The 27,032-nt window shown below is 44.4% G+C and overlaps 1 protein-coding gene across 1 annotated transcript in view; it reads right to left on the bottom strand.

Annotated features, from left to right (window-relative positions):
- CEP128 (centrosomal protein 128) overlaps positions 1-27,032 on the bottom strand; it is a 524,271-nt gene that overhangs the window by 476,838 nt on the left and 20,401 nt on the right. The window contains exons 3-6 of the mRNA XM_030215382.1: positions 21,069-21,155; positions 16,137-16,263; positions 10,046-10,167; positions 7,956-8,047 (exon numbers count right to left, since the gene is read on the bottom strand). Of these exons, the coding sequence (XP_030071242.1) occupies positions 7,956-8,047; positions 10,046-10,167; positions 16,137-16,263; positions 21,069-21,155 (428 nt within the window). The remainder of the gene's footprint in view (positions 1-7,955; positions 8,048-10,045; positions 10,168-16,136; positions 16,264-21,068; positions 21,156-27,032) is intronic.

Genomic DNA, 27,032 nt, shown 5'->3' with positions numbered 1-27,032 from the left:
TTAGAGACTCAAGTGTTTGTATTGTTATATAATTTCTGGTTTTAAAAGAGAAAAAAATGAATTCAGGTGTATTATTTCCCCTAATATTGGACAATAAGTATGTTTCCAACGAAATTAATTTGACTATACACCGTTTTGGGTTTGAAGAAGCCAACCAGACGATCAATGTGGAATAATGATTCCGATAAATAATAACTGGGGATAATCAGGTTAATACCATGTTTTTTTTCTTTTTACTGTTGTTTAATTGATCTCCTTGTCTTGTTTCACTCTCCCTATTTTGTGGTTTAAGGAAGAGCATATCAATAGAAATCAAACAAAATAAAACATGGAAAAGAAAATAAGATGATACCTTTTTTATTGGACATAACTTAATACATTTCTTGATTAGCTTTCGAAGGTCGCCCTTCTTCCTCAGATCGGAAATAAGCAAATGTGCTAGCTGACAGTGTATATAAGTGAAAACATTCAAGCATTACTATGACAGTAAAATAGATACTATTGGAGATTCTATATAGAATGTTGCTACTATTGGAGATTCTACATGGAATGTTGCTACTATTGGAGATTCTACATGGAATGTTGATATTCCACTAGCAACATTCCATGTAGAAGGCTGCGCAGGCTTCTGTTTCTGTGAGTCTGACGTCCTGCACGTACGTGCAGGACGTCAGACTCACAGAAGCAGAAGCCTGCGCGGCCACATTGGTGATCTACAAGGGCCGACTTCTACATGGAATGTTGCTAGGGGAATAGCAACATTCCATGTAGAATCTATAGAAATCAAACAAAATGAAACATGGAAAAGAAAATAAGATGATACCTTTTTTATTGGACATAACTTAATACATTTCTTGATTAGCTTTCGAAGGTCGCCCTTCTTCGTCAGATCGGAAATAAGCAAATGTGCTGGCTGACAGTGTATATAAGTGAAAACATTCAAGCATTACTATGACAGTAAAATAGATACCATTGGAGATTCTACATGGAATGTTGCTACTATTGGAGATTCTACATGGAATGTTGCTATTCCACTAGCAACATTCCATGTAGAAGGCTGCACAGGCTTCTGTTTCTGTGAGTCTGACGTCCTGCACGTACGTGCAGGACGTCAGACTCACAGAAGCAGAAGCCTGCGCGGCCACATTGGTGATCTACAAGGGCCGACTTCTACATGGAATGTTGCTAGGGGAATAGCAACATTCCATGTAGAATCTATAGAAATCAAACAAAATGAAACATGGAAAAGAAAATAAGATGATACCTTTTTTATTGGACATAACTTAATACATTTCTTGATTAGCTTTCGAAGGTCGCCCTTCTTCGTCAGATCGGAAATAAGCAAATGTGCTAGCTGACAGTGTATATAAGTGAAAACATTCAAGCATTACTATGACAGTAAAATAGATACCATTGGAGATTCTACATGGAATGTTGCTACTATTGGAGATTCTACATGGAATGTTGCTATTCCACTAGCAACATTCCATGTAGAAGGCTGCGCAGGCTTCTGTTTCTGTGAGTCTGACGTCCTGCACGTACGTGCAGGACGTCAGACTCACAGAAGCAGAAGCCTGCGCGGCCACATTGGTGATCTACAAGGGCCGACTTCTACATGGAATGTTGCTAGTGGAATAGCAACATTCCATGTAGAATCTATAGAAATCAAACAAAATAAAACATGGAAAAGAAAATAAGATGATACCTTTTTTATTGGACATAACTTAATACATTTCTTGATTAGCTTTCGAAGGTTGCCCTTCTTCGTCAGATCGGAAATAAGCAAATGTGCTAGCTGACAGTGTATATAAGTGAAAAACATTCAAGCATTGCTATGACAGTCTGACAGGGTGGGAGGATGGGGGTGGGTAGGAAGTATGCATGGGGACATCAAATACTTAGGAAGAGCATAGAATTTCCTGATTGAAATAATTCTTGTGTGTTATTTTCTCCGTATTTATGGCAAGTTATCTCAGTGCTTGTAAAATTAAGTTGTTATACATAAAATAAAATTTTTAAAAAATTAAAAAAAAAAAAAAAGAAATCTGCTTTGATGAGCAAACTGTCATTAAGAACACTGAAAGTAGAGTAAGGTCCTTCAACAATGTTCACCTTCAGAGGTTGAAATGGGTATGCACCTGGTGCCCAAAGAACCTGATTAAGATTTCAACTTGGAAAGATCGTCTGCACCAGAGATCTAAAGTGTAATTCCCCCTCCCCCCCCCTTTGAAAAAGCAAAGGACATCAGGACACACCTGAAAATATACCAGCACCGCCACTTTCTGGTCACCAGATCTCAAAAAAAACATACAGTAGAATTAGAAAAGGTACAGAGAAGGGCGACAAAAATGATAAAGGGGATGGGACGACTTCCCTATGAGGAAAGGCTAAAGCGGCTAGGGCTCTTCAGCTTGGAGAAGAGACAGCTAAGGACAGATATGATAGAAGTCTATAAAATCCTGAGTGGAGTGGAACAGGTAGATGTGAATTGCTTGTTTACCCTTTCCAAAAATACTAGGACTAGGGAGACCGCAACAAAGCTACTAAGAAATAAATTTAAAACAAACTCAATGAGTAATTAAACCGCATGCTTGCCTCATATACACTGACTGCTGCGATCATAGAAATCACGCTCATACGTTGATTGATTGGGTCGTATATCAAAGAAATGTGAAATATTAGCCGGTTCTAAGTGCTGCTTCCGACACTCTTCACAACCACCTCACTGGCATCAGCCTGCAGGAGCTCCCTTCTGCCCACAAAACCACCACACTCCACAGCACTCACACCTCCTGGCTTCCCAGACCGAATGGCCCAAATCAAACCACAGGGCCATTCTGCAGCGTTTCTGCAAGTGCTTACTTCTTCCCCTCTAGTAGCCTTTTACATGATTCCTCTTTTATCTTCTTCTTCTATTTTTTTTTAGTGTCCCCCCCCAAAGGCCTTAGTATAAAAAAGGTCAGGGGGGAGAGTTTGGAAACATCACATAAGACAAATGCAATTAGAAGATGAAGTTAGAGATGGGAGTGGGACCTTGATCACTCCCTGTAGCTCCCTGGGGATGAGAGGCAAACATAGCAAAATTAAGCCGATATCACCGGCTGAGCGGCTAGGTTCTGGCGGCCAAAGATAGGCCTGCTATATATGCAGGTCTATCTGGCAGCTAGACGTAACCGGTCAGCCGCTGAAAATCAGTGGTAACCGGCTATGTCACACAACATAGCCGGTGACCAGGATATTCAGCAGGAGATAGCCAGTTATCTCCCACTGAATATCGGCAGACAGCTAGCTTTGAGAGTATTTCACCGGCCAGGTGCCGTTCCTGGCCGGTTAAATATTTCGGAATATCGGGTGGATACTTTATAAAACATGAGGGTCCCGTCAGATTACACTGGGATATTTGGAGCATTTGTGCATTACCAGTCAGTTTTGGGAGATTATATTTTATAAAGCTACATAAGCATCTTTTCGGACATTTTTTACAGGCATCTTGTTCTACCTCCAGTGGGGATATTTTTAAAAGCCAGTTATGTACAAAAATCAATTGTTATAAAACTGTCTGGGGAATACACAGGTAAAGTATACATATAAATACCATTTCACATGTACCTTTTCTACAAAAAGTGCAGGCGTTTCCAAGCATGAACCTGAAGCAGAGATTCTCAAATGTCTGACATACATCTTCTGAAACATTTTAATGCCGACCAAATAGCAGATTTACTTATTTATTCGCATTTGTATCCCACATTTTCCCACCTATTTGCGGGCTCAGTGTGGCTTACAATACTTTGAGAATGATGGAAGTACAATTGGTTACAGTACGATTATGGATTACATTGTGATGAGTTATAGAAACAGAGTAAATACAGGATATCATTTGGGAATAGAACATCAGAAGATAACAATGGTGAGTCGAGAGGGGGACAAATAATATCAAGGTAACATCAAGGTTTAACATTCTTATTTTTGGGTAGGGTTTTAAGGGTGGTGAGGATACGGGAGAAGAGACTTCAGGATGGAGTGTTTTGGTGCGTATCTATTGGTTTGTATGGACTTCATGTGTTTTGATTCTTGCCGTAGATTTTCTCAAACAGATAGGTTTTCAGTAGTTTGCGGAAGTCGGTCAGTTTATAGATCGTTTTCAGATTGCGTGGTAGTGTATTCCAGACTTGTGTGCTCTTGTATGCGAAGGTCGATCCGTGCAATGCTTTGTATTTTATTCCTTTGCACTTGGGGAAATGGAGATTGAGGAAGGTTCGGGAGGATCTTTTTGCGTTTCTGGGTGGTAGGTCTATTAAATCAGACATGTATGCAGGGGCTTCCCCGTGAATGATTTTATGGACTAAAGTGCATACTTTGCACACAGATGTATATGTGTGTGTGGTTTTGGTGAGGTAATTTTCAACAGGGCAATATGGGATTCATATTATAACAGGTCACCTATGTCATAAGTCCAAAAAGGTGCCTATTTTATATCGGCGAGAGTCTACCAAATCAAATCAAGATTTGAAAGCGCATCACCTCTTCGAGAGAAGCTTCATTGGCTCCCTATCAAAGAAAGAATAAACTTTAAAGTCCATACAATGATTCATAAGATCATATACGGAGAGTCACCTAGTTACATGAATGACCTAATCGACCTCCCAATCAGAAACAGATCAAAGTTCTCACGTACTTACCTCAATTTACACCTTCCTAACTGCAAAGGAATTAAATACAAAACCTCCTATGCATCCAGTTTCTCATTTTTGGGCAGCCAGCTTTGTAACGCTCTACCAAGATCCATCCGAACAATTAACGATTATCTACCCTTCAGGAAAATGTTGAAGACACATCTCTTCAAGCAAGCTTACCCTAATGACCCAACCTAACCTTTTAGCCCACCCACACATCTCCTGCTCTGAAGACGATTATACCTTAAACCATGTCTCCCAAACTCCTTCTTCCCCAGTCTTCTCTTCTCCATCTTCCCTACACCATACCCCTCCCAATCTCTTTCCTTTTGTCTATCGTACCTTGTTTACCTTTCCATGTTCAATTCACATATTCTTAAAACCTTACTATTACTATGTTTATTACAATTTATAATATTCTCCTTACCATACTTTGTAATTCTATTTACTATGTAAGCCGCATTGAACCCGCTGTGTGTGGGAAAGCGCGGGGTACAAATGTAATACATAATAATACCAGATCAAGCCAGAAAAGTGTGCAAATGCTGATTCACACACTTACATCTGTAAACATGTGCATGCACTCTATGCATGTATTTGTACACATGTACACCGGGTGGAGCAGGGCTGCAGCTGCAAACTCCCCCCTCCCCCGGCAGTGTGCATATAAATGAGTGCCATCTTGTATGCAGTGGTCTATACAACACCATGCATTGCATACATTACACAGTTACTTGTATTCCGCGTCTACCTGGTTGGCTCATCGCGGATTACAGAGGAAGAAAACTGGGCGTAGCCCAGAGAATTACATCATTAGATAAAAACAATAGGAGATTAATTTAAGTACTTTTGAAAAAGCCAAGTTTTCACACGTTTCTTAAAACTTAAACAAGTAAGCAAGTATCTAAGATCTTTTGGGCAATCCATTCCACCAACTAGCTAGAGTTGTGGAACGCATTGCCGCGCAGCTTAAAAACTACTTACGAACTAATTAATTTTCGCAAATCCCTGAAGACCCACCTATTCGACAAGGCATACCAATAAGAGTAGCAACTAGAAATGTAGTACATCGCAACCTTACTATCTCTACTTATCTGAAATTCGATTACGCTACTTTCTATCACATCTCCACCATACCTATTATCAGTAATACTTTCTACCTATATCTACCTGTTCAATTTTCGATCGTGCTGCCTTCCATGTAATACTAACTGATATCTCCCAATCTATCATCTACTAATACAACACACTGTGCCTGCAAAGAGGTGGGAAAATGTAATAAATAAGTAAGATAAGTGAAAGATGATCTGAAAATAATCTGGGTAACAGACAACCTTTAAGAGAAGGAAAATGTAATATAAACGGGTTTCTTAGTTTCGTGCACATTGCAATAGTGGGATTAAATTACAAGGGAAAGCATATAACATGGTGCTAAACCATAAAATATCTTAAGTAATAAGGTATATAACTTAAATGTGGTCTTAGCTCGAACCAGCAACCAGTGAGCTCTGATCAAAAGAGGGGCTGCACTCTCATGTTTCCCTGCCGAATAAACCAATCTAGTCACCGTGTTCTGCAACATCTCCATCTCTTCAAAAGGAACGAATTACAGCCCGCATATAATGAGTTGCAATAGTCTAACTGGCTTAAAACTAAAGCTTGAGTTAAGAGTTTAAAATTGAATGTATTCAAAACAATTACGACTCCAGTGTAATCGCATTTGACAGAAAAAGATTATTCTAGCAAGAAAAGCAGTATGTTTACCAAATGATAACATACTATCCAACAGTATCCCTTACAAAGGTCTTTTCCACATGTAAAAAGGGGCTTTATATAAAGAAAAAGCGTTATGAAACTACCCCCCCAATATCCTATATAATAATCCTATATAATAATTTGCACCTCCGTCTGGATGCCTGGGTTCGTAACACACTTCCCATTGGTCCACCCTGGCGATGACGTCAGAGGGCAGATCAGTGAGAGGGAAGGGAAGCCAGCACCAGCCAGCCACAGAATGTTGGAGGTGAGTAGAGAATCGCCCCCTCCCTCCCCCCATCCTCCCTCCGAGTTCCAGGCCCCCTCTCCTCCGAGTTCCATGGCCCCCTACCTCCCTCCCTCTCCTCCAAGTTACAGGCCCCCTCCCCTTCGAGTTGCAGGACCCCCCTCCCCTTCCAGTTGCAGGACACCCCCCTCCCCTTCCAGTTGCAGCCACCCCTCCCCTTTCAGTTGCAGCCACCCCTCTCCTCCGAGTTCCACGCCCCTGCGCCTCCCTCTCTCTCTCTCTCTCCGAGTGCAAGCACAACCTGTCCTCCGGCAGACCTTCTCCTTTCTGCGTGCCAGCTGTAATTTAAAAATTCTTACCTCGGAGTCCGGCGTCTGCAGTGAAGGCGAGCGGCGCTTCACACTGCCTTCCCACCTGTCTCAGCTCTGCCTCTGGTCCCGGCCTTCCAGAAACAGGAAATGAGGGCAGGACCAGAGGCAGAGCTGAGACAGATGAGAAGGCAGTCTGAAGCACCGCTCGCCTTCAATGCTGACGCCGGACCCCGAGGTAAGAATTTTTAAAATACTGCCGGCACTTAGGAAGGCGAGGACCAAGCGGAGGACAGGTCGTGCTTGCAATCGGAGGGGAGAGAGAGAGGGAGGGAGGCGCGGGGGTCTGGAACTTGGAGGAGAGGGTCCTGGAACTCAAAGGGGAGGGGGGCTGGAACTCGGAGGAGAGAGACAGAGGGAAGGAGGGAGGGAGGGGGGCGTGGAACTTTGCTAGCGCCCGTTTCATTTCTGTCAGAAACGGGCCTCTTTTACTAGTATGCATATATTGTTTTGAAAACTGATGCATATTTCATGCATACTTGCAACACAAGTTAGAAGGTGCACTACAAAATTACTCTTTCAAATACAAACCCTCAGTAACAATTATTCAGTACTGTTCTGGGGTGACAGCTTGATCTACCATAACAGAGTCCAGGAAGCAACATGTACAGCTTGCGTCTAGCTACGTGGGTCCTCCTGGCTCAAAGACTTCTCCACATTCGCTAAGCGCGATATCAAAGTGGATCAGAAGCTGTGAGCAAGTGGATCTACCTGAATGCATTTCTGCCTCTGGGACCTAACCAGATACTGTCCCTTACACATGCTTCCCGGCGTGGATGTGTGTAACCAGAGGACAGGCAAATGGTCCTATTCTGTTTGCTTCCATGAAGGTTCACAAACGTCGACTTTATTTTTCCTCTCTAACACACCCCCCCTTCAGACCTCCCCCATGAAAAAGAAGTACAAGTATACCGATTTCTTCTGGCAACCTCTCTGTTGATGTCATCTCCCAGCCGAAGCTGGTCACTGCTCAGGTCTCGAAGGGACTGGTGCAACGAGTGCAGCTACAAAAGACAAAGTCGAAATCAGCAAGGGGTTCAGTGCACACGTACAGAGAGGCTGAACGTAAGGGATTCAGTGCATAAAATATATAAAAAAACCCAACAAAGCAGTGGAATCAAATGCATTTATTGGAACAATACCCGACGTGGCCACGTTTCGCCCTCAGGCTGCGTCAGGGGTACAAACTATCAAAAGTGGGATGACAACCGTTATTCCAAAAATCTAGCTCCACTTATCTGCTACTTCCAACTGAACTGATATGCATTAACGTTCAGTTGGAAGTAGCAGATAAGTGGAACTAGATTTTTGGAATAATGGTTCTCATCCCACTATTTGTGTATATGATATATTTATATACACTTTTGATAGTTTGTACCCACGACGCAGCCTGAGGGCGAAACGTGGCCACTTCGGGTATTGTTCCAATAAATGCATTTGATTCCACTGCTTTGTTGGTTTTTATATACTGTTTTGTAAGCGGTTGTGTGCCTTTTTGTTTTGTACCTGTGAGGGATTCAGTGCACACATACAGGGAGGCTGAATGTAAGGGATTCAATGCGCGGTGCAGGGCGGACTTCTACGGTCTGTGCCCTGATTGTGACTGAATAGATAGGGATGGGCTGGAGTGTAAATTTTAAGGGGCTTCGATGTTAGCTTCAGAACTTAGTACAAGAACAGTACTGGACAGACTTCTACGGTCTGTGCCCTGAGAATGGCAAGGACAAATCAAACTCGGGTATACATATAAAGTATCACATACCATGTAAAATGAGTTTATCTTGTTGGGCAGACTGGATGGACCGTTCAGGTCTTTATCTGCCGTCTTTACTATGTTATTCTTTGGGGTTCTACATGGAATGTTGCTGCTAATTGGGATTCCGGAATCTTGTAACTCTTTAGGATTCTAGAATCTTCAGAACTTTTAGTACAAGAACAGTGCTGGGCAGACTTCTTGGTCTGTGCCCTGAGAATGGCAAGGACAAATCAAACTCAGGTATAAAGTATCACATACCATGTAAAATGTGTGTATCTTGTTGGGCAGACTGGATGGACTGTTCAGGTCTTTATCTGCCGTCATTTACTATGTTACTATATACAGAGAGGCTGAACGTAAGGGATTCAATACGCAGATACAGACAGACTGATGCTTCCTAGACACTGATAAATGGCTGAGATTGTCCCCAGCCTACTATTTTACTGTCCCTCCTTTGTTATCCTTTGTTTTTAATTTGTAACTTTTCCTTTCCTATTTTCTTCACATGTTTTGTACTGTTCCAGTTTGTTATGTTTTCCCTTGCCAATATATTTTTAGAATTGTAAACCGCTTAATTTTCCTTGGAAAATATGCGGTATATAACATAAATTGAACCTATGCTCACTTAAACAGATTAGGGCCAAACTAAAAATCCAGATATTTGGGGGGCATATGGGGGTGGAATTCAGCCCTTAACCAGCCAGGTTAATCATATAAATAGGACCATGTCAAAGTCAGTCGTATCTTTATGAGGTGACCCATAGCCAAGTAAGAGCTGAATATTAGACTTAACCAGCTCTCCGTTAGTCGGTTCTGGAAACCCGGAAATTCAATGCCAGTGCCAGAACATGGCCCAGCACTGAATTTCTGGGTTTATCAATAGTGGCTGAATATCTTACCCATTTACTTGTGCACTGGGCATATAACTCTTTGTGCCTAGATTGCAGAACTGCCTTTCACATATGCATATTCAGCCATACAGTTTCACAAAGAGCCCTTTTCTGCATGTACAACAATGCTTCATACACACAAAATGCTTTATAAAATTACCCCTTGTTCGTACAGACTTGTAGTTCCAATTTAGGACATACAGGAGGTGCTAGTAGGTATGTGCACTGTGGTAAATCCCGGGACTGGATCAGACATAAAGGCTCAACTGAACAGCTGCGAGCTGTAAAACTAATACCACTTTAAAGATTACTATTTTTCAATGAAAAAACTTTCAACAAAGTGGTGATTTGCATACCTGATCGGGATTATTGCTGCTGTCAACAAACCGGACACTGGCAGATCTGGACCTACGGCGCCTGGTTCCCAGGCAGTCGCCGCGGTCCCTGAGTGGTGAGGTAGGCTGGAAACGGTGGCTCTCTTAATAAGGAGACAAAACACAATGTGATCGTGTAAAAACACTGACAAAAAAAAAATGAGTGCAATAGAATAAAAAACCCATCTCTCAAGAGCAAGAGCTGATGCTACAGTATCAACGTTATATATTAACTGCACCGGCATGACTCAAATATTTTAAAATTAAAGGGCTCAAGTCAAACTCTTGCATCTGCTCCACGCCTTTCTCTACAGGGAAAGTGCATAAGACAAAAGTCGAAAGGCCCATTTAGTATTTTCCACCACATATCCACACTACTACAGCACTAACTGGATTCCAGTTTGGCTCAGTTTGGTTTATTTTCTCTTTGGGATTCTTTTCCTTGTTCCCGTACCTGCCTCTAAACACTTTATCCCTATTCTAACAAGTATCCAGTAGTGGCGGGGTATGCAAGTGTGGCACTGCACATCCCAGATTTTACTCTCCCTTCCCAGCACTAAGGATCCTCCTTGCCTATCCCAGGCTGAACCCAGTAGAACTACCAACTGCAACTCCCTAGGTCACTGGTTCTCAACCAAGTACTCGGGGAACACCCCAGCCAGGAAGTCTTTCAAGATATCCACAATGAATATGCATAAGACAGATTTGCATGCTCCTGCCTCCTTAGTATGCACATTTATCCCATGCATTTTCTTTATTGCTATCCTGAAAACCTGACTGGAAGGGTATGCTCTGAGGATGGATGAAGAAGCATTGCCCTAGGTCACTGACCTGCTTATAATCGAACGAGAAAAACGCCCAAGTTCCGACCTAAATCGGGAGATGGGCGTTTTTCTCACAAAAACAAAGCGGTATAATCGAAAGCCGAACTTTGGACGCTTTCAACTGCACTCCGTCGCGGATGCGGACAAAGTTGACGGGGGCGTGTCGGAGGCGTGGTGAAGGCGGAACTGGGGCGTGGTTATCACCCGAACAGAGATGGGCGCCTTTCGCCGATAATGGATGCGTTTGTAGCTAGAATTTAGGGCACTTTTCCTGGACCCTGTTTTTTCACGAATAAGGCCCCCAAAAGTGCCCTAAATGACCAGATGACCCCCAGAGGGAGTCGGGGATGACCTCCCCTGACTCCCCCAGTGGTCACTAACCCCCTCCCACCACAAAAAAATGATGTTTCACAACTTTTTATTTTCACCCTCAAATGTCATACCCACCTCCCTGGCAGCAGTATGCAGGTCCCTGGAGCAGTTGTTAGGGGATGCAGTGGACTTCAGGCAGGTGGACCCAGGCCCATCCCCCCCTACCTGTTACAATTGTGCTGCTTAATGCTTATTAGTCGTCCAACCCCCCCAAACCCACTGTACCCACATGTAGGTGCCCCCCTTCACCCCTTAGGGCTATAGTAATGGTGTAGATTTGTGGGCAGTGGGTTTTGAGGGGGATTTGGGGGGCTCAACACACAATGGAAGGGTGCTATGCACCTGGGAGCTCTTTTACCTTTTTTTTTGTTTTTGTAAAAGTGCCCCCTAGGGTGCCCGGTTGGTGTCCTGGCATGTGAGGGGGACCAGTGCACTATGAATCCTGGCCCCTCCCACGAACAAATGCCTTGGAGTTATTCGTTTTTGAGCTGGGCGCTTTCATTTTCCATTATCGGTGAAAAGCAAAAACGCCCAGCTCACACCTTGGCGAATAAAACATGGGCGTCTATTTGTTTTGGAACATACGGTTCACTCCGCCCCTTCACGGACCCGTTCTCGGAGATAAACGCCCATGGAGATAGGCGTTTCTGTTCGATTATGCCCCTCTGAGTGCACAGCATCCAAAGGGGTGGAGTGAGGAGAGGGGGCCCCCGGAGGACATAGGCTCTTTGTATAAAAGCAACCCCGTATACCCAGGTGTGACCAGTTCAGTCAGTCCAGTTTGTGAAGGCAGAGCTCAAGGAGGGAAGGAGGCAGGTGGCGACGGAGAAATTAGGTCTTACTTGATCATTTTCTTTCCATTAGTGCTTCCCACTATTCCAGAACCTGTGGGATAGTTGTGTCCATCAACCAGCACATGGAAATAGAGAACTGAAAACTGCGCTGAGACATATCTCTATTGGTATTCAGTCCAGCCCCTTAGTATTTACATAGACAATCAGAAAGGAGAAACTCAGAATAAACACAACAACCTTACACAACTCACTAACCAGATGGGAAAACATGTGTGGACCTCTCTCATATCTGGACAACTTGTAGAGAACAAGAGATATGCAGGAAACACCATGTACGGTGACAACTGCTACCTGATCCACTACTTCGCACCGACTAACTACTACTACTACTTAACATTTCTAGAGCGCTACTAGGGTTACGCAGCACTGTACAAAATAAACAAAGAAGGACGGTCCCTGCTCAAATGAGTTTACAATCTAAAGAACGAAATGTCAAGTTGGGCAGTCTAGATTTCCTGGGTAGAGGTGTAGAGGTTAGGTGCCGAAGGCGACATTGAAGAGGTGGGCTTTAAGCAGAGATTTGAAGATGGGCAGGGAGGGGGCCTGACGTATGGGCTCGGGGAGTTTGTTCCACGTGTGGGGTGAGGCGAGGCAGAAAGGGCGGAGCCTGGAGTTGGCGGTGGTGGAGAAGGGTACTGAAAGGAGGGATTTGTCGAGAGCGGAGGTTACGGGTAGGAACGTAAGGGGAGATGAGGGTTGAGAGGTAAGGAGGGGCTGCAGATCGAGTACATTTGTAGGTTAGTAGCAGAAGCTTGAATTGAATGCGGTACCTGATCGGAAGCCAATGAAGTGACTTGAGGAGAGGGGTGATATGAGTGTATCGGTTCAGGCGGAAGATAAGACGTGCAGCAGAGTTCTGAACGGACTGAAGGGGGGATAGGTGGCTAAGTGGGAGACCAGTGAGGAGTAGGTTGCAGTAGTCAAGGCGAGAGGTAACGAGAGAGTGGATGAGAGTTCGGGTGGTGTGCTCAGAGAGGAAAGGGCGGATTTTGCTAATGTTATAGAGGAAGAAGCAACAGGTCTTGGCTATCTGCTGGATGTGCGCAGAGAAGGAGAGGGAGGAGTCGAAGATGACACCGAGGTTGTGGGCAGATGAGACGGGGACGATGAGGGTGTTATCAACTGAGATAGAGAGTGGAGGTAGAGGAGAAGTGGGTTTGGGTGGGAAGACAAGAAGTTCGGTCTTGGCCATGTTCAGTTTCAGGTGGCGGTTGGACATCCAGGCAGCAATGTCGGATAAGCAGGCCGATACTTTGGCCTGGGTTTCCGCAGTGATGTCAGGTACCTCAGACAGGCCCCTGGAATAATGAGAAGGACTAGTGAAAAGAAAATCATCAGGTAAGACCTATTTTCTCCTTCCATTACGGAGTTTCACACTATTCCAGAACCTGTGGAATGTTCAAAAGCAAATCACTAGAGTAGCTTTGAGCATGTCACAATGTCGACCCTGTAGTGCTTGGCAAATATATACAGGGTCATCCATGTCACTGCCGTGCAAATATCTACCAGAGACAGTATGGTAGTCTCCACCCAGGATGTCACTCTACGCCTTGTAGAATGCTCCACAAGGTCTGAGGAACCTGCTTCCCCGCAAGCAATCTTTGCAGAGAAGGGAGATAGTCCAGAACACCAACCCTCAAACGTCCTTGTCATCCTCACATACTCCATGGATGTAGAGCGTTTCCAAGCCTGAAGCAAGGTAGTAATGACCAAATCAGAATAACCTCTTCGTCTCAACCGAGCCCCTTCAATGGCCAAGCCCTAAGACCAAAGGGGCACGGATACTCCATAAGAACCAGACCTTGCTTCACTAGGCTGTGTACATGTGGAAGACGAAGAGGACCTCTGTCCAGCAATGGAATCAGGTCTGCATACCACTGCCTCTGTGGCCAATCCAGGGCTATGAGAATTATTCAACACCAGTGCAATGTGATCCTTTTCAACATGCAGCCTACCATGGGAGGAACTGGACTGGATGCCAAGAGATATTTGTCTCAGCTCAGTTTTCAGTTCTCTATCTTCACCTGCTGGTTGATGGACACAACTATCCCACAGGTTCTGGAATAGTGGGAAGCTACGTAATGGAAACAGGAGATGCAACTACTAGAGTTTTCACAGGTAGGTGGAGCTAAAGCCTGAGACGCAGAGAAAAGGCAGGACGGAGTATCTACAGTCATTAAGCAAAATAGATCTGTTTAGCTGATGAGCAGAGGGGAGGGAAGGCAGAACAGAGGGCAAAGAATGAGACAGAAAGAAATGGAAGGAGATCCCACCCTGTCACACCACTTATTTTGCAGCAGCCACTCCCCCTCCCCTAAACTGCTACCAGTACTGCTCCATTCAAAAGTGTGTGAAAGGGCTCCCAGTCTGCAGCAGGCTATGATAGGGTTTCCCAACCCAAACCACAGCACATCTAACCAATCAGATTTTCTGGTTATCCATAATGAAAATACATGACATAGTTGTGCTTACACTGGAGACCCCAGTATATGCAAATTTAGTTCATACATATTCATTGTAAATATCCTGAAAACCTGACCGGCTGATGTGCATCCAGAATAAGGCTGGAGTACACTGGTCTAAGATACCTGCCTTGAGGAAGCATCTTCCCCAATTCACGTCATCTAGAGTCAATCAGTTCATCTGCTTCCCCCTGACCCTTATTCTTTTTAAACTACCTCTGTAGTACCCAGTAATACATGGTTTTAGCTTGTAGGGTCCTTTTCTAAAATATTTATGTTTATTTGGTTCTTTACCGCCTTTTGGTGAGGACAATCAAAGCAGTTTATAAGCTGAAAAATAGTAGTATGAAGTGAGTTACTGAATTCATGACAGGATAGAGAAATACTGAGTAAAGAGGAGAGAGAACGCAAGAGAGTAGGACTAAGTATGGGCCTAATAATACTGGCCAGAAAAATCCACGCTCAAGCGGAAGAACTCGAACGCCCCATGGGGAAGCACAAATACAGGTAAAAGTGGGATGTTTGACCACAGAAATATGTTTCACGCTACGCTCTTAGTGACCCGCTACGAGCCAGTTCACCCAGAAAGGTCTTTTTCAAGACCATCTCTGCATATAGCCAATCACATAACCCCACTGCATTTCAGGCAATTAAGTTTTGAATACGTCACGCCTCTCAGGCAGACTCCTGATGCAGGCCTGTGGCCGAAACACAACAGTTGTGTCGAGTCTTTTCACCAATAAAGAAGCTTTTAAGACATTTGTTTCCAGGATTTGTATATCCGTGGTCAAACATCCCACTTTTACCTGTATTTATTCCTAATAATACTGCCACATAAATGTAAGAACAGAGTTAGAACGATCATTATCTATATTATACAGTGTATGATGTTCTATTTAAAACCAATCAGGTCAATGTTCAGACAGTGGCAGTGGGTCCTTTTTTAAATGCTGACCACCGCCATATAAGTTAGACCTGGATATACAATGTTGGGCCACGTCCAAAGACCAGCATTTAATATACAGATCGGCGGTGATACCCAGAAGTATTGCAGGCACTGGCAAATAATCTACAGCCACATAACTAACTGGGCAAAATCATGACTGCTATTTAAGCTACTTTACTTTCCCAGTTAGTTATGCAGACACCAGCACTGAATACTGCCTCTGCCTGCCTAACCTCTGGGTCTATCCCAACTCTGCCCCCTGACCAGCCTAGATCTGCCTGTACAGTGCTGTGGCAGTCAGGGGAGATATTCAGCGGCTGTGCTCAGTTAAGTGCTGCAGGATATCTCCTTCTGAGGTGCTCAGCTGCATTTAACCAGGAAGAAGCCTCTCCTGCCTGGTTAAATCGTTTTGAAAAAAAATCAGACCCAATGCATTTGCCAAGGAAAAACATGAAATGTTTGAAGCTCATCTTGTTTTGCTGTAAGTTAGAAGTATACGTCCTCGCTTGTGTAATTTGGTCCCATGCTCTGCAGATGAGATAAATCACAATAGACACATGTGGCGTGATTCCCTCAGTAAACACTGTGGCAGGAGAACCCAAGGACCTCAATCACCTGTGACTGGTCCACCTTCCAGGTCACTTGCATATAAACTCGATAAGGACCCACTTCTCATTTCAGAATCACGGGACAAACGTTGGCTCCTCAGTTGGTCAATGGACTGTTCCAAAGTCTCTTTCAGCTTCATGAAAAAAACAAAAAACCATCAGTCAACATCTGGACATCCTTCTGATGCACAAAAGATAAGTCATGCGCTGCTCTCCATCCCTAATTGGATATTGTCAGGATTAATATGAAACCAGCTTCTGATAACCCCCCCTCCCCTCCCTCAGGAAACCCTGAGGATGGCAGATGGACCAAATGTTGTCCAGCTGCCTGCTAGCCCTTTGTTTCTCAAGTACCCCTACTTAAACACACCTTTGTCCTCTCTGGGCATCTGGGACCAGGGCTCTCTGAGAACAATGAAAGCCAGACAGATAGGCTCCAAAACTAGGGACTTCAAAGATTAAAACCTGTGAAAGTGCTCACCTTCCTTACATCAAGAAATTAAACTGGAGTTTGCAAAGGAAATAGCGAATAACAAAGGCTGGGAAGGAAAGAAGTTATTTGATCCCTCTCTGTTAGGACATAAGTGGTGAACTGGATTAGGAACTGGTTGACTGACAGGTGGCAGAGGGTGGTGGTAAATAGACTCTACTCACAGGATAGAAATTTAAGTAGTGAAGTGCCTCAGGGATCGGTACTGGACTGATTCTATTCAGCGATATTGCTGAAGGGTTAGATGGAAAAATTGCCTTTTTGTGGATGACACTGAGATTTGTAACAAAGTAGACTCCCTGGAGAGAGTGGATAACATGAGAAGAGATCTACAAAAATTAAAAGAATGGTCGAATGTTTGGCAGTTAAAATGTAATGCGAAGAAGTGCAAAGTGATGAACTTGGGATGCAGAAATCAAGAAGAGCAGTAAGTGCTAGGGGGTGAGAGACTGACACACACAAATCAGGAAAGAGACCTTGGGGTGATAGTGTCTGAGGATCTCAAGGTGACTGAACAATGTGATAAGGCAATAGCTGTTGCCCGAAGAATGCTAGGTTGCATAGAAAGAGGTATAACCAAGAGAAGAAAGGAGGTGTTGATGCTCATGTACAAATCGTTGGCGAGACCCCCACTTAGAGTACTGTACCCAGTTTTGAAGGCTGTATTGCTTCAAGGATATGAAAAGACTTGAGGCAGTTCAGAGGAAGGCAACAAAAATGGTACATTTGTGCCTTAAGACATATGAGAAGAGACTGGAGAACCTGAATATGTATGTGCTGGAGAAAAGGAGAGTGAGAGACATTTAAGTACTTGAAAGGTATCCTACTATACAAATGAAGAGTGACCGACAGGTCTCCCGACGTCAGCTGATCATAACCGCAACACCTACTACTAATCATTTCTAAAGTGCTATACTAAACGTACGCAGCGCTGTACAGTGACCCTCCTCTCTCCCCTGCCCCCCCTCCAGCCGCCCATGTCCAGCGACTCTCTTCTCTCCCCTGCCCCCCCTCCAGCCACCCATGTCCAGCGACTCTCCTCTCTCCCCTGCCCCCCCTCGAGCCACCCATGTTCAGCGACCCTCCTCTCCCCCTTCCCCCCCTCCAGCCACCCATGTCCAGCGACTCTCCTCTCTCCACCACATAAGTTGAGCGGTCCTATCTTTAACCGTTAAAAGTTAACTGGTTAACGCTGAATATCAGCATAGCCGAATATGAAGCCCCATGTTTTCTGTGCTTTTTGTGTCAAACATTCAGCCCTACTCAAAAACGTTTCCAGTGCTTCCTTTCAACCCTCAGCCCCGTACCACATAATCCCTGCATGCACTAAGCTCGACACTGTCCACCATATAGCAGCTGCAATGTATTATCAGCCCTGAACAGCAATGGTCTTACAGAGACACCTAGTGGATGGCTAAAGATTAGCAGGGACAAAAGTCTCAGAAGAGCAGCAAGGTCATTTCTACATACCCTACCGTCCAGATCTTCAGGGCCAGCCTAACAATCACACAAAACTAGGCATCTGCCTAGGGCAGCAGCTTCCGGGTGGGCAGCAAAAGCAGGTGCAGTCAAGGTAAAACAAGTCCTGACAGCAAAGGACCACAGATACATGTCTTATTTGTAAGATGCTAAGTGATGAGAACCTGATGAGACAAATACTCTTGCAGACGAGAAGGAAGTAAAAGTGTCACTGAGCTAAATCAAGAAACAGTGATTAACACAATACATCCCACCTTCTCCTCGGATCTGTTGCATCTTTAACTAACTCTGCTTTAATTAATCTGAACAGATGTTTACTACTTAAAAGATACTAAGGTTTTCATGTGGGAAGGTTTCAAGACACGTGGAATCAAGTTTATTTGGACAGATCTGATCAAAGAAAATAAGTTTATCTGAAACACAGGAGGTCTACTGGGGCAATTCTATAAGCTGGTGCCTAGAGGTAGATGTCACTTACGTGCATCAAAGTCGCCATTAATTGACAATTAGGCATCTATGTGCACTAGGCAGTATTCCATATGGTAACGCCTAACTGCAAGGTAAGAGAAAAAGTGGGATGTTTGACCACGGAAAACAAAGACTGGAGAGATGGGTTCTTCAAGAAACCAACGTTTATTGGATAAAAGACTCGACACAAACTCTGTGTTTCGGCCACTAGGCCTGCATCAGGAGTCTACAAAAAGATCACAGATATTTATATAAAAAACAAAGATATATAATAAAAACCACAGGTATATATATAAAAATATAAAAAGCAGTATCGATATACAATGTGGAAACAATTTTAGAATATGAGATTTTCAAACTGGGATGAAGTTTGTTCCCTAATACTCTGGAACAGTGGTTCTCAAGCCAGGCCTCAGAACAAATCCTGCTAGTAAGAGATTTCCAGATAACAATAAATATGGATGAGGTAGTTTTCCACAGAAACTCAGACAAATGAAGGCAGATAAAGACCATATGGCCCATCATACCACCTACTCTCCCTTTCACTCCCTTAGAGATTTCATGCACTTGTCACACGCTTTTTTTTTTTAATTCAGATACAATCCTCAACTCCACTACCTCCACCAGGAGGCCACTCCACAAATTCATCACTCTTTCCATGAAGAAATATTTCCTTCCTCCTGAGTCTATCCCCTTTCACCCTCATCCTATGTCCCTGGTTCCAGAGCTTCCTTTCAATTGAAAGAGACTCACCTCCTGTGCAGTTATACCACATAGATATTTAAATGTCTGTATTATATTTCCTCTGTCCCGCTCTTCTGTCAAAGTTTAAGTCTGACCCCATATGCTTTAGGATGAAGAGCACTGACCATTTTAATAGCCGCCCTCTGGACCAACCCCCATCCTGGACCAACCCCCATGCGGTCTTCAGAATTGTACACAAGATTCTAAATGAGGTCTCACCAGAGTCTTATACAGGGGCACCATCACCTCCTTTTTCTACTGGCCATCACCTTTTCTACCCGTTTGGCCATCTTAAGATCCTCAGATATGATATCATCCATACAAGGGAGGCAGTGCATGCAAATCCGTCTCATGACAGTGGATACCCTGAAAATCTGACTTGCCGGATGTGTCGCAGGGACTGTGTAATGAGTCCCAAGTTCAAATTTATTTGATATACCGCCTTTTAGAGGAGCTATCTAGGTGGTTTACATAATAGTTAAAACAACCAGTGGATAGTGGAAACTGGGTAAGAGAGAAGGAGCAGGTATTACAATCCATAACAAAGGAAAAACACAGGTTAAAGAAAATTGTGTTCATCAGTTCAAGACATCGGTAACTGCACTGCCCCAAAACCTAACTACAAAGTGGAGAGGGACTAGTATGTATCAAAGGTTAATTGGAAAGTGTGGGTTTGAAGGGATTGTTTGAACTGTTGATTGGAGGACATCATACATGAGGTACAAGGAGAAAAACTAAGGTTACGTGTTGTCTACTACACAAGTCAGCAGTGCTTGTATGTGAATGAGGGAAAAGTCTCAACTGCTACGGCAACATTCAAAAATTCTTATTTGTTTAATTGCACGTAGAAAAAGTCATCACAGACTGAAAAACCCTCAATAATATTTTCAATTTTTTCAATTAATGTTTTTTTCAATTGAATAGTTCATATCCCTTTAAAAATAAATATTCAATGTCTTCAAAAAAAACGCAAGTCAATTGATTACACTTATCTTGCCATGTTGTCCTCCAAATAATGCGCTGATTCCTACGGTCCCGTTTCGATTGTCTTCATCAGGGAACCAAGCAGCACAGAGGTCTCAACAACATTGGTGCTTCATCTTTATCACAAATGTTGTGATAAATTTTACAACGTTTGTGATAAAGATGAAGCATCAATGTTGTTGAGACCTCTGTGCTGCTTGGTTCCCTGACGAAGACTATCGAAACGGGACTGTAGGAATCAGCGCATTATTTGGAGGACAGCATGGCAAGATAAGTGTAATCGATTGACTTGCGTTTTTTTGAAGACATTGAATGTTTATTTTTAAAAGAATATGAACTATTCAATTGAAAGCAAAAACTGAAAAAAACATTAATTGAAAAAAATTATTGAGGGTTTTTCAGTCTGTGATGACTTTTTCTACGTGCAATTAAACAAATAAGAATTTTTGAATGTTGCCATAGCAGTTGAGACTTTTCCCTCGTTCACATACAAGCACTGCTGAGTTGGGAATTTAGATTAGCTATTGGTGTTAGCAGTGGTGATCTGGTGTTGGTCTACTACACAAGAACTGACACTGAACTTCGAAGCAGGCACTAAATTACCACATGCATGGTAGTTTCCTTACCTATAGTATTAAAAACAAAAATCTCAGCTCCCTTCCTCCTAAATGAACATTTTAGGGGCGGTCTCTACAAGATTCCTGTCCATGGTTTTTCCTTGGACAGAGAGGACATGAACTCTGACTGTCGATCGTTCTGTAGTAAGGTGCTTACTGTTGCAATGGCTTCTGTTTGTTCGTGTGTATAATCTCTGTACTGTCCCAACATCTGATCAACATGTCTCAGGTTTCGATTGGTGTCCTTCAAAAAAAACAAGAACGTGAAAGAATAGACATAGTGTTAGAATCACGCATCCACAAGAAACAGTTCTGTCTTAATTTATACGTGTCTGCTGTACAGAAAAAGAACTCACTTCTGGCCACAATAAATGTGAGCTACTAACACAGATCTTATGGCACACAGCAAGAAAGGTGGGCGCGACCAATAAGTTTACGAAAGCTGGGCTTCATTGCTCTTCAGCACCATGGTCTGGACAGCTCCTGTGACAGACAGGCTGATAGATTAAAATAAAAATAACCTTACAAACATTTTCAAACATCCTAAAAACTGCCACACTGGGTCAGATGAAATGTCCATCTAAGCCAAAGGATTGCACAGCACAGTACAGACTTGCTGGGAACGGGAATCCCGTGGAACCCTCCAGGTTCCCGCAGGGACGGAAGCAGTTCTGCGGGGTTCCCGTGGGGACGGAAGCTGTTCCTGCGAGGTTCCCATGGGGATGGAAGCCATTCCTGCGGGGTTCCCGTGGGGACAGAAACAGTTCCTGCGGGGTTCCCATGGAAGTGTACGCTGCACTTGCGCCAGCCTCTCACTCACTGAGTACCAAGTTCTTTGAGTGTTGTCTCCTCCTCTCCTTGCTTTAACAACACAGATACGGATGAACACAGAGGATCTCTAATTAGAAAATGGAAGTTATTAAAAAACCTAACTTTAAATGGCTGCATGTGTGTGGATGTGTCAAGTGACGCTTAGATGGCGACTCTAGCTGTGATGAACTAGGGCTGATACAGGGCAGACTTGCACGGTCTGTGTCTCATATATGGCAATCTGGTTTAGGATGGGATGGAAAGGGCTTAGACAGCAACTTCAGTGGCTGGAACATGAGGACAGTGCTGGACAGACTTGTATGGTCTGTGTCCAGCAAAAGAGTAACATGATCGTATTTTTTTTAGAGAGAAAAATCTAACGCCCAGCCACGTTTTGACAATATTAGAATAGTCCAGTCTACTAAGAATAAGTGACTGTACCACCAATCCAAACAAATCCTCTGGCAGATATTGTCTTATACTCCTCAACTTTCTCATCATAAGGAAAGAGCTAAGTACTAAGGAATTAACCTGCTACTTAAATTCTCATCTAACCAGACACCCAGAATCTTAACTGAGCGTTCTACAGAGTAAAAATCACCATCAATACTGAATTTTAAATCCAAATTTATATTCTTCTTGACCCCGGCAACAGAAATTTAGTTTTCACCTTATTTAAGATAGTGTGCTATCATCCAATCAGTCATGGTTGCAAATCTATCAAACATATAAACGGCGAGTTACCGTACTCATTTGCAGATGCGCAGTAGAGACCTTCTCTGCCCCACCCCCGCGTCAATACGTGATGACGGGGGGGGGGTGGAATATAGAGGGTCTGTACTGCGCATTTCTGAGGGAGGGACACCGCCGTCTAACGCTCCCCCCACCCGAGTCGCCGCCGCCCCGCCACCCACCTTCTACCCGGTCAGGCCCTTGCTCCACTATTGAAACAGCGAGGGTCCGGGAACGTAGCACTGAGCTCTGCTGAGCTGCCGACATCGCCCTTCCTTCTTCTCTGCCTCTGTCCCGCCCTCGACGACTTTACATCACACGAGGGCGGGACAGGCAGAGAAGAAGAACGAAGGCCGACGTCGGCAGCTCAGCAGAGCTCAGTGCTGCGTTCCCGGACCCTCGCTGTTTCAATAGCGGAGCGAGGGCCCGGCCGGGTGGAAGCTGGGTGGTGACGGATCGGTGGGGAGGGCGAATTCGGAGGGGGAGGGGCAGCGGCGAACTCGGCGGCGGGGGCGGGCCTTTCAACCCCCCTTCCTATAATAGCCCGTTTTTACGGGCTCAAAGGCTAGTCAAACATATAAACGGCGAGTGACCGAACTCACTCGCAAATGCGCAGTAAAGACCCTCTCTGTCCTGCCCCCGCATCAATACGTGATGACGGGGCCGGGACAGAGAGGGTCTGTACTGCGCAAGGGGAGGGACGAAACCGCCATCGCTACCGTTTCCCCCCCCCCCAAGGTCGCCGCCACCACTCCCCCCACCCGGAGTCGCCGCCGCCGCCACCCACCCTCTACCCGGGCCGGCCTCTCGCTCCGCTATAGAAACAGCGTCAACGCAGCACACAGCTCAGCTGAGCTGCCGTCGGCCTTCCTTCCCTGCCTGTGTCCCGCCCAACACAGGCAGGGAAGGAAGGCCGACGGCAGCTCAGCTGAGCTGTGTGCTGCGTTCCCGTGCTGTTTCAATAGCGAAGCGAGGGCCCAGCCCGGGTGGAGGGGTGGCGGCGACTCCGGGGAGGGGGGCATAGCGCTGACCTCGGAGGGGCAGCGGTGAGGAGAAGGGGCCTTTCAACCCCCCCTCCCCCCGTCCTATACTAGCCCGTTTTTACGGGCTCAACGGCTAGTAAGAGATAGTATTATGTGCTTCGTTAAGACCTGTCATAATAGGAAAGACTTATCGTTATATCGTCTGCATAAATACAAACCTGATAACATGCCTTTTCCAGACATTTACCCAAAGAAGACATGAGCACATTAAACAAAACGGGCAACAAAGGAGATCCCCGAGGAACTCCTGATGACAAAACCCAACTTTTTGAAACCAACCTTTGTATCTTCAATCTGTAGGATCTATGTATCAGAAAACCCCGGATCCATGACAGCACCTTACCTTACCAAAAACATCTACTCAAGTAACACCTCGTGATCTACCAGGTCAAATGCACTAGAAAGATCTAATTACATAATGAGCGCTTTTTGATCTTTACTCAGAAGAGTGTGGCCATTAGAGTTTCTGTACTATGATTAACCAGAAACTTGGACTGAGACACATGCAATAGTTCAAAACAGAGGTTTTCGGCTTATCCTCCGGCAACCACTGTAGTTTAGTTTCCCCCAGTTCTTTCACAGTTACAAAGATCTTCTCCAAATAGTCACGAGCCACAAAAGGGCAGTTCTAGACATGAGTCTGATGCTGCATCCACTACCCAATGCTGCAACCAGAGTTGATATTGATCTATGACAGCCATAACGTATCATAAATAACATTCACCAAGTAAGCCAACACCGCTTCCAGCCGCCTAGAGGTACTTGTGGGGTAGTAAGCCTCAAATAAACTTAAAACTTCTCTTGTGTTACAGACTGTTGATGCCACTTCAGGAATGCTCTTGCCACGAACGAGCTGCAGACTGTTGCTTCAAGGCCCAAAAAGGCCACTTCAAAGGCTTGTTTCAGCAAGCCTTCTAGCTTCTTATCCTGTAGGTCTTTTAGGGCAATGCCCCCTTCCACCGGCCAGGAGGTCTTAACATGGGAGCTCACCTTGGGAAGCTGCAATTTATCTTTCACCTCCAGAACTAATAAGTAGAGATGAGTCAAGGCTCTTCAGACTCTCGATCACGCGTCTGGTGAGACCCATTCTGTTGTAATCAGGTCCTGAGTGTTTGGAGGCATTGGGAAGGCCTTAGAAGGACCACTAAGCCCCCTCATGATTGACAAAGACGGAGCTCCTGACGCCGAAGCAGAAGACATGGTGGGAGGCGGGGCTGGTGGTTGGGAGGCGGGGATAGTGCTGGACAGACTTATACAGTCTGTGCCCTGAAGAGGACAGGTACAAATCAAAGTAGGGTATACACAAAAAGTAGCACATATGAGTTTGTCTTGTTGGGCAGACTGGATGGACCATGCAGGTCTTTTTCTGCCGTCATTTACTATGTTACTATGAAAGCATCGCCAGTGCCTCAGAAATAAGATTAGTGAGCTCCTCTTTATGAAACAACCTTTAGTACTTTCGACTCATCTCCTCCTCAGGAAGGAGCTCTTCATCCTCTTAACAGCTCCTTCAACAATGGCTCCTCTGAATAGACCAAGGCCACATCAGATGAGGAGGGAGAAGCAGAGACTCATCTGCCCACTCCTGGAGGTCTAAACAAAATCTCTTAGGAGTTGGAGGGGCAGCAGGGTAAGAAATTGAAGAACCTTACATCAAATCTGACTGTCCCCTGCTTCAATAAATAAGCCTGGTGTGAGAGCAACATAAACTCCAGAGAAAACAAAGACCCTGATGCAGGGCCCTGAGGCTGTAAAATGGAGGCTGGACTCCACGCGTGATCAGTCAGAGGCTGCTCCTCACTGCCAGTCAGCCCCGACAAAATAGCGCTGTTCCTGTGCTCTCCTGCATTAAACTGCACACCAGCCCTGCTGGAGAGCCCAAAAAACCTGGCATATTCAGACGCTGCGCCAAATCCCAAGATGTGCTGCCACTGACCGTTTCTTCTATGTCCCGCGGGATTCTCGGTTTGCGTGTACTGCAACTCCCCAACACCGGCTGGCGTGTCCCACAGCAGAATACTACTACTACTACTAAACATTTCTAAAGCGCTACTAGGGTTACGCAGCGCTGTACAATTTAACATAAAAGGACAGTCCCTGCTCAAAGAGCTTACAATCTCCGCTTAACTGCCTCCGCAGGGGTCACCATTCACCCCGACTGTCACAGGCGCAGCTCAATGTGTCCCAAGCAGTGAGTCAGGAATCCCTCCCCTGCACCAAGTATTACTTGCAGCTCTCCAAGCGGTTCCGAGTCAAACTTCAATTGGACTTATCACTGCCGGCTGCCCCCACTCCAAAGCTCACAGTCTCCACAAGTCTTTACCACAGATGAGAAAGGTTCAGGACTGATACTCTGTCCCATGCTCTTCAGCAAACCTCTTTCTTTCTCCTTTCTTTCTTTTTTTTCTTTAACGTTCTGGTGTTGGAAAAGGAGAGATTCACAGGTAATGGGGGAGAGTCAGTAAATTCGCAGGGAGGGAAGAAGTAAATTCATGGGGCATCACAGACATGCATCTGAAGACTTCCAGATATGACTTGGCAGACTCCAGCCACCTACAAAGCTCAACTGCAGACCAGCTGACCAACTGGAGAGCCCAAAGACCCCGGCATATTCAGATGCTGCGCCAAATCCCAAGATGTGCTGATAAGCCAATCTTAGCACAATATTTTGGTGTTTGTTTATTTTAAAGCCTAGCTTTGAATGAAAAGTTGTCACAGTGTATTGGGCTGAAGAAGCTCTTTGAAGCGGATTCTGAGCTCCATGTAGGTTCTATGACGACACTTTTACACCCTTTTAAGTAAGCATATTGTATCCATGAGGTGATGTAGTCTTAAGATCTTAAGCTGATTGATTTTCATTACTTAATAGAGTTTATGGGCCTTTTTTTTTTTTTTTTGAAACGTTTTTAAAAGTTTATAATAACGTAGCATGTTTACATATCATGGTGTGACGTGCGTGATTTGTCCGCTAACAACAACTTACAGCTTTTTTTTTTTTACTTATTTTGATGAGAGGAAATGTTGATAGATAGTGATACAATTACAAGCTGATTTTTATGCTTACATTATGGTATTTGAGTATGAGGCAGAAGCAGACTTTGGTAATAGGGTTCGGAAGTTGCAATATATTTTTGAATTATGAAGCTGCCTTAACGTGTTACTGCCTTCCTTGATGTGCAGTTGGCATCAAATTTGATTGTTCATTTCTGTGGACTCTGCCTCATTATAGCTCTCTTGGGTTTGTATTTTAGATTTCAAAATTGATGTTAGTGGGGTTTTTTTGGTAAGTGGGGGATGAAATTTACTTTTTACTTTTTTGCCAACATTCTAAAAAGTAAACGGTCAGCTTTGAACACCACCGTTATATGTGGGGAAAGTCACACACGTCACATCATGAATTACGCATTTATGCTACATCACTATACACTGTTTGAAAATGTAGCAAATAAGGAGCTTATCTTTGAAAAAGCAAATACCTCACAAGAAAATAATAATAAAATAATTAAACGAGAACCTATTCTAAATACCACATAACA

This window comes from Microcaecilia unicolor, chromosome 9 (assembly GCF_901765095.1).
Source record: "Microcaecilia unicolor chromosome 9, aMicUni1.1, whole genome shotgun sequence".
NCBI lineage: Eukaryota > Metazoa > Chordata > Amphibia > Gymnophiona > Siphonopidae > Microcaecilia > Microcaecilia unicolor.
This window is presented reverse-complemented; position numbering and strand designations above follow the sequence as displayed.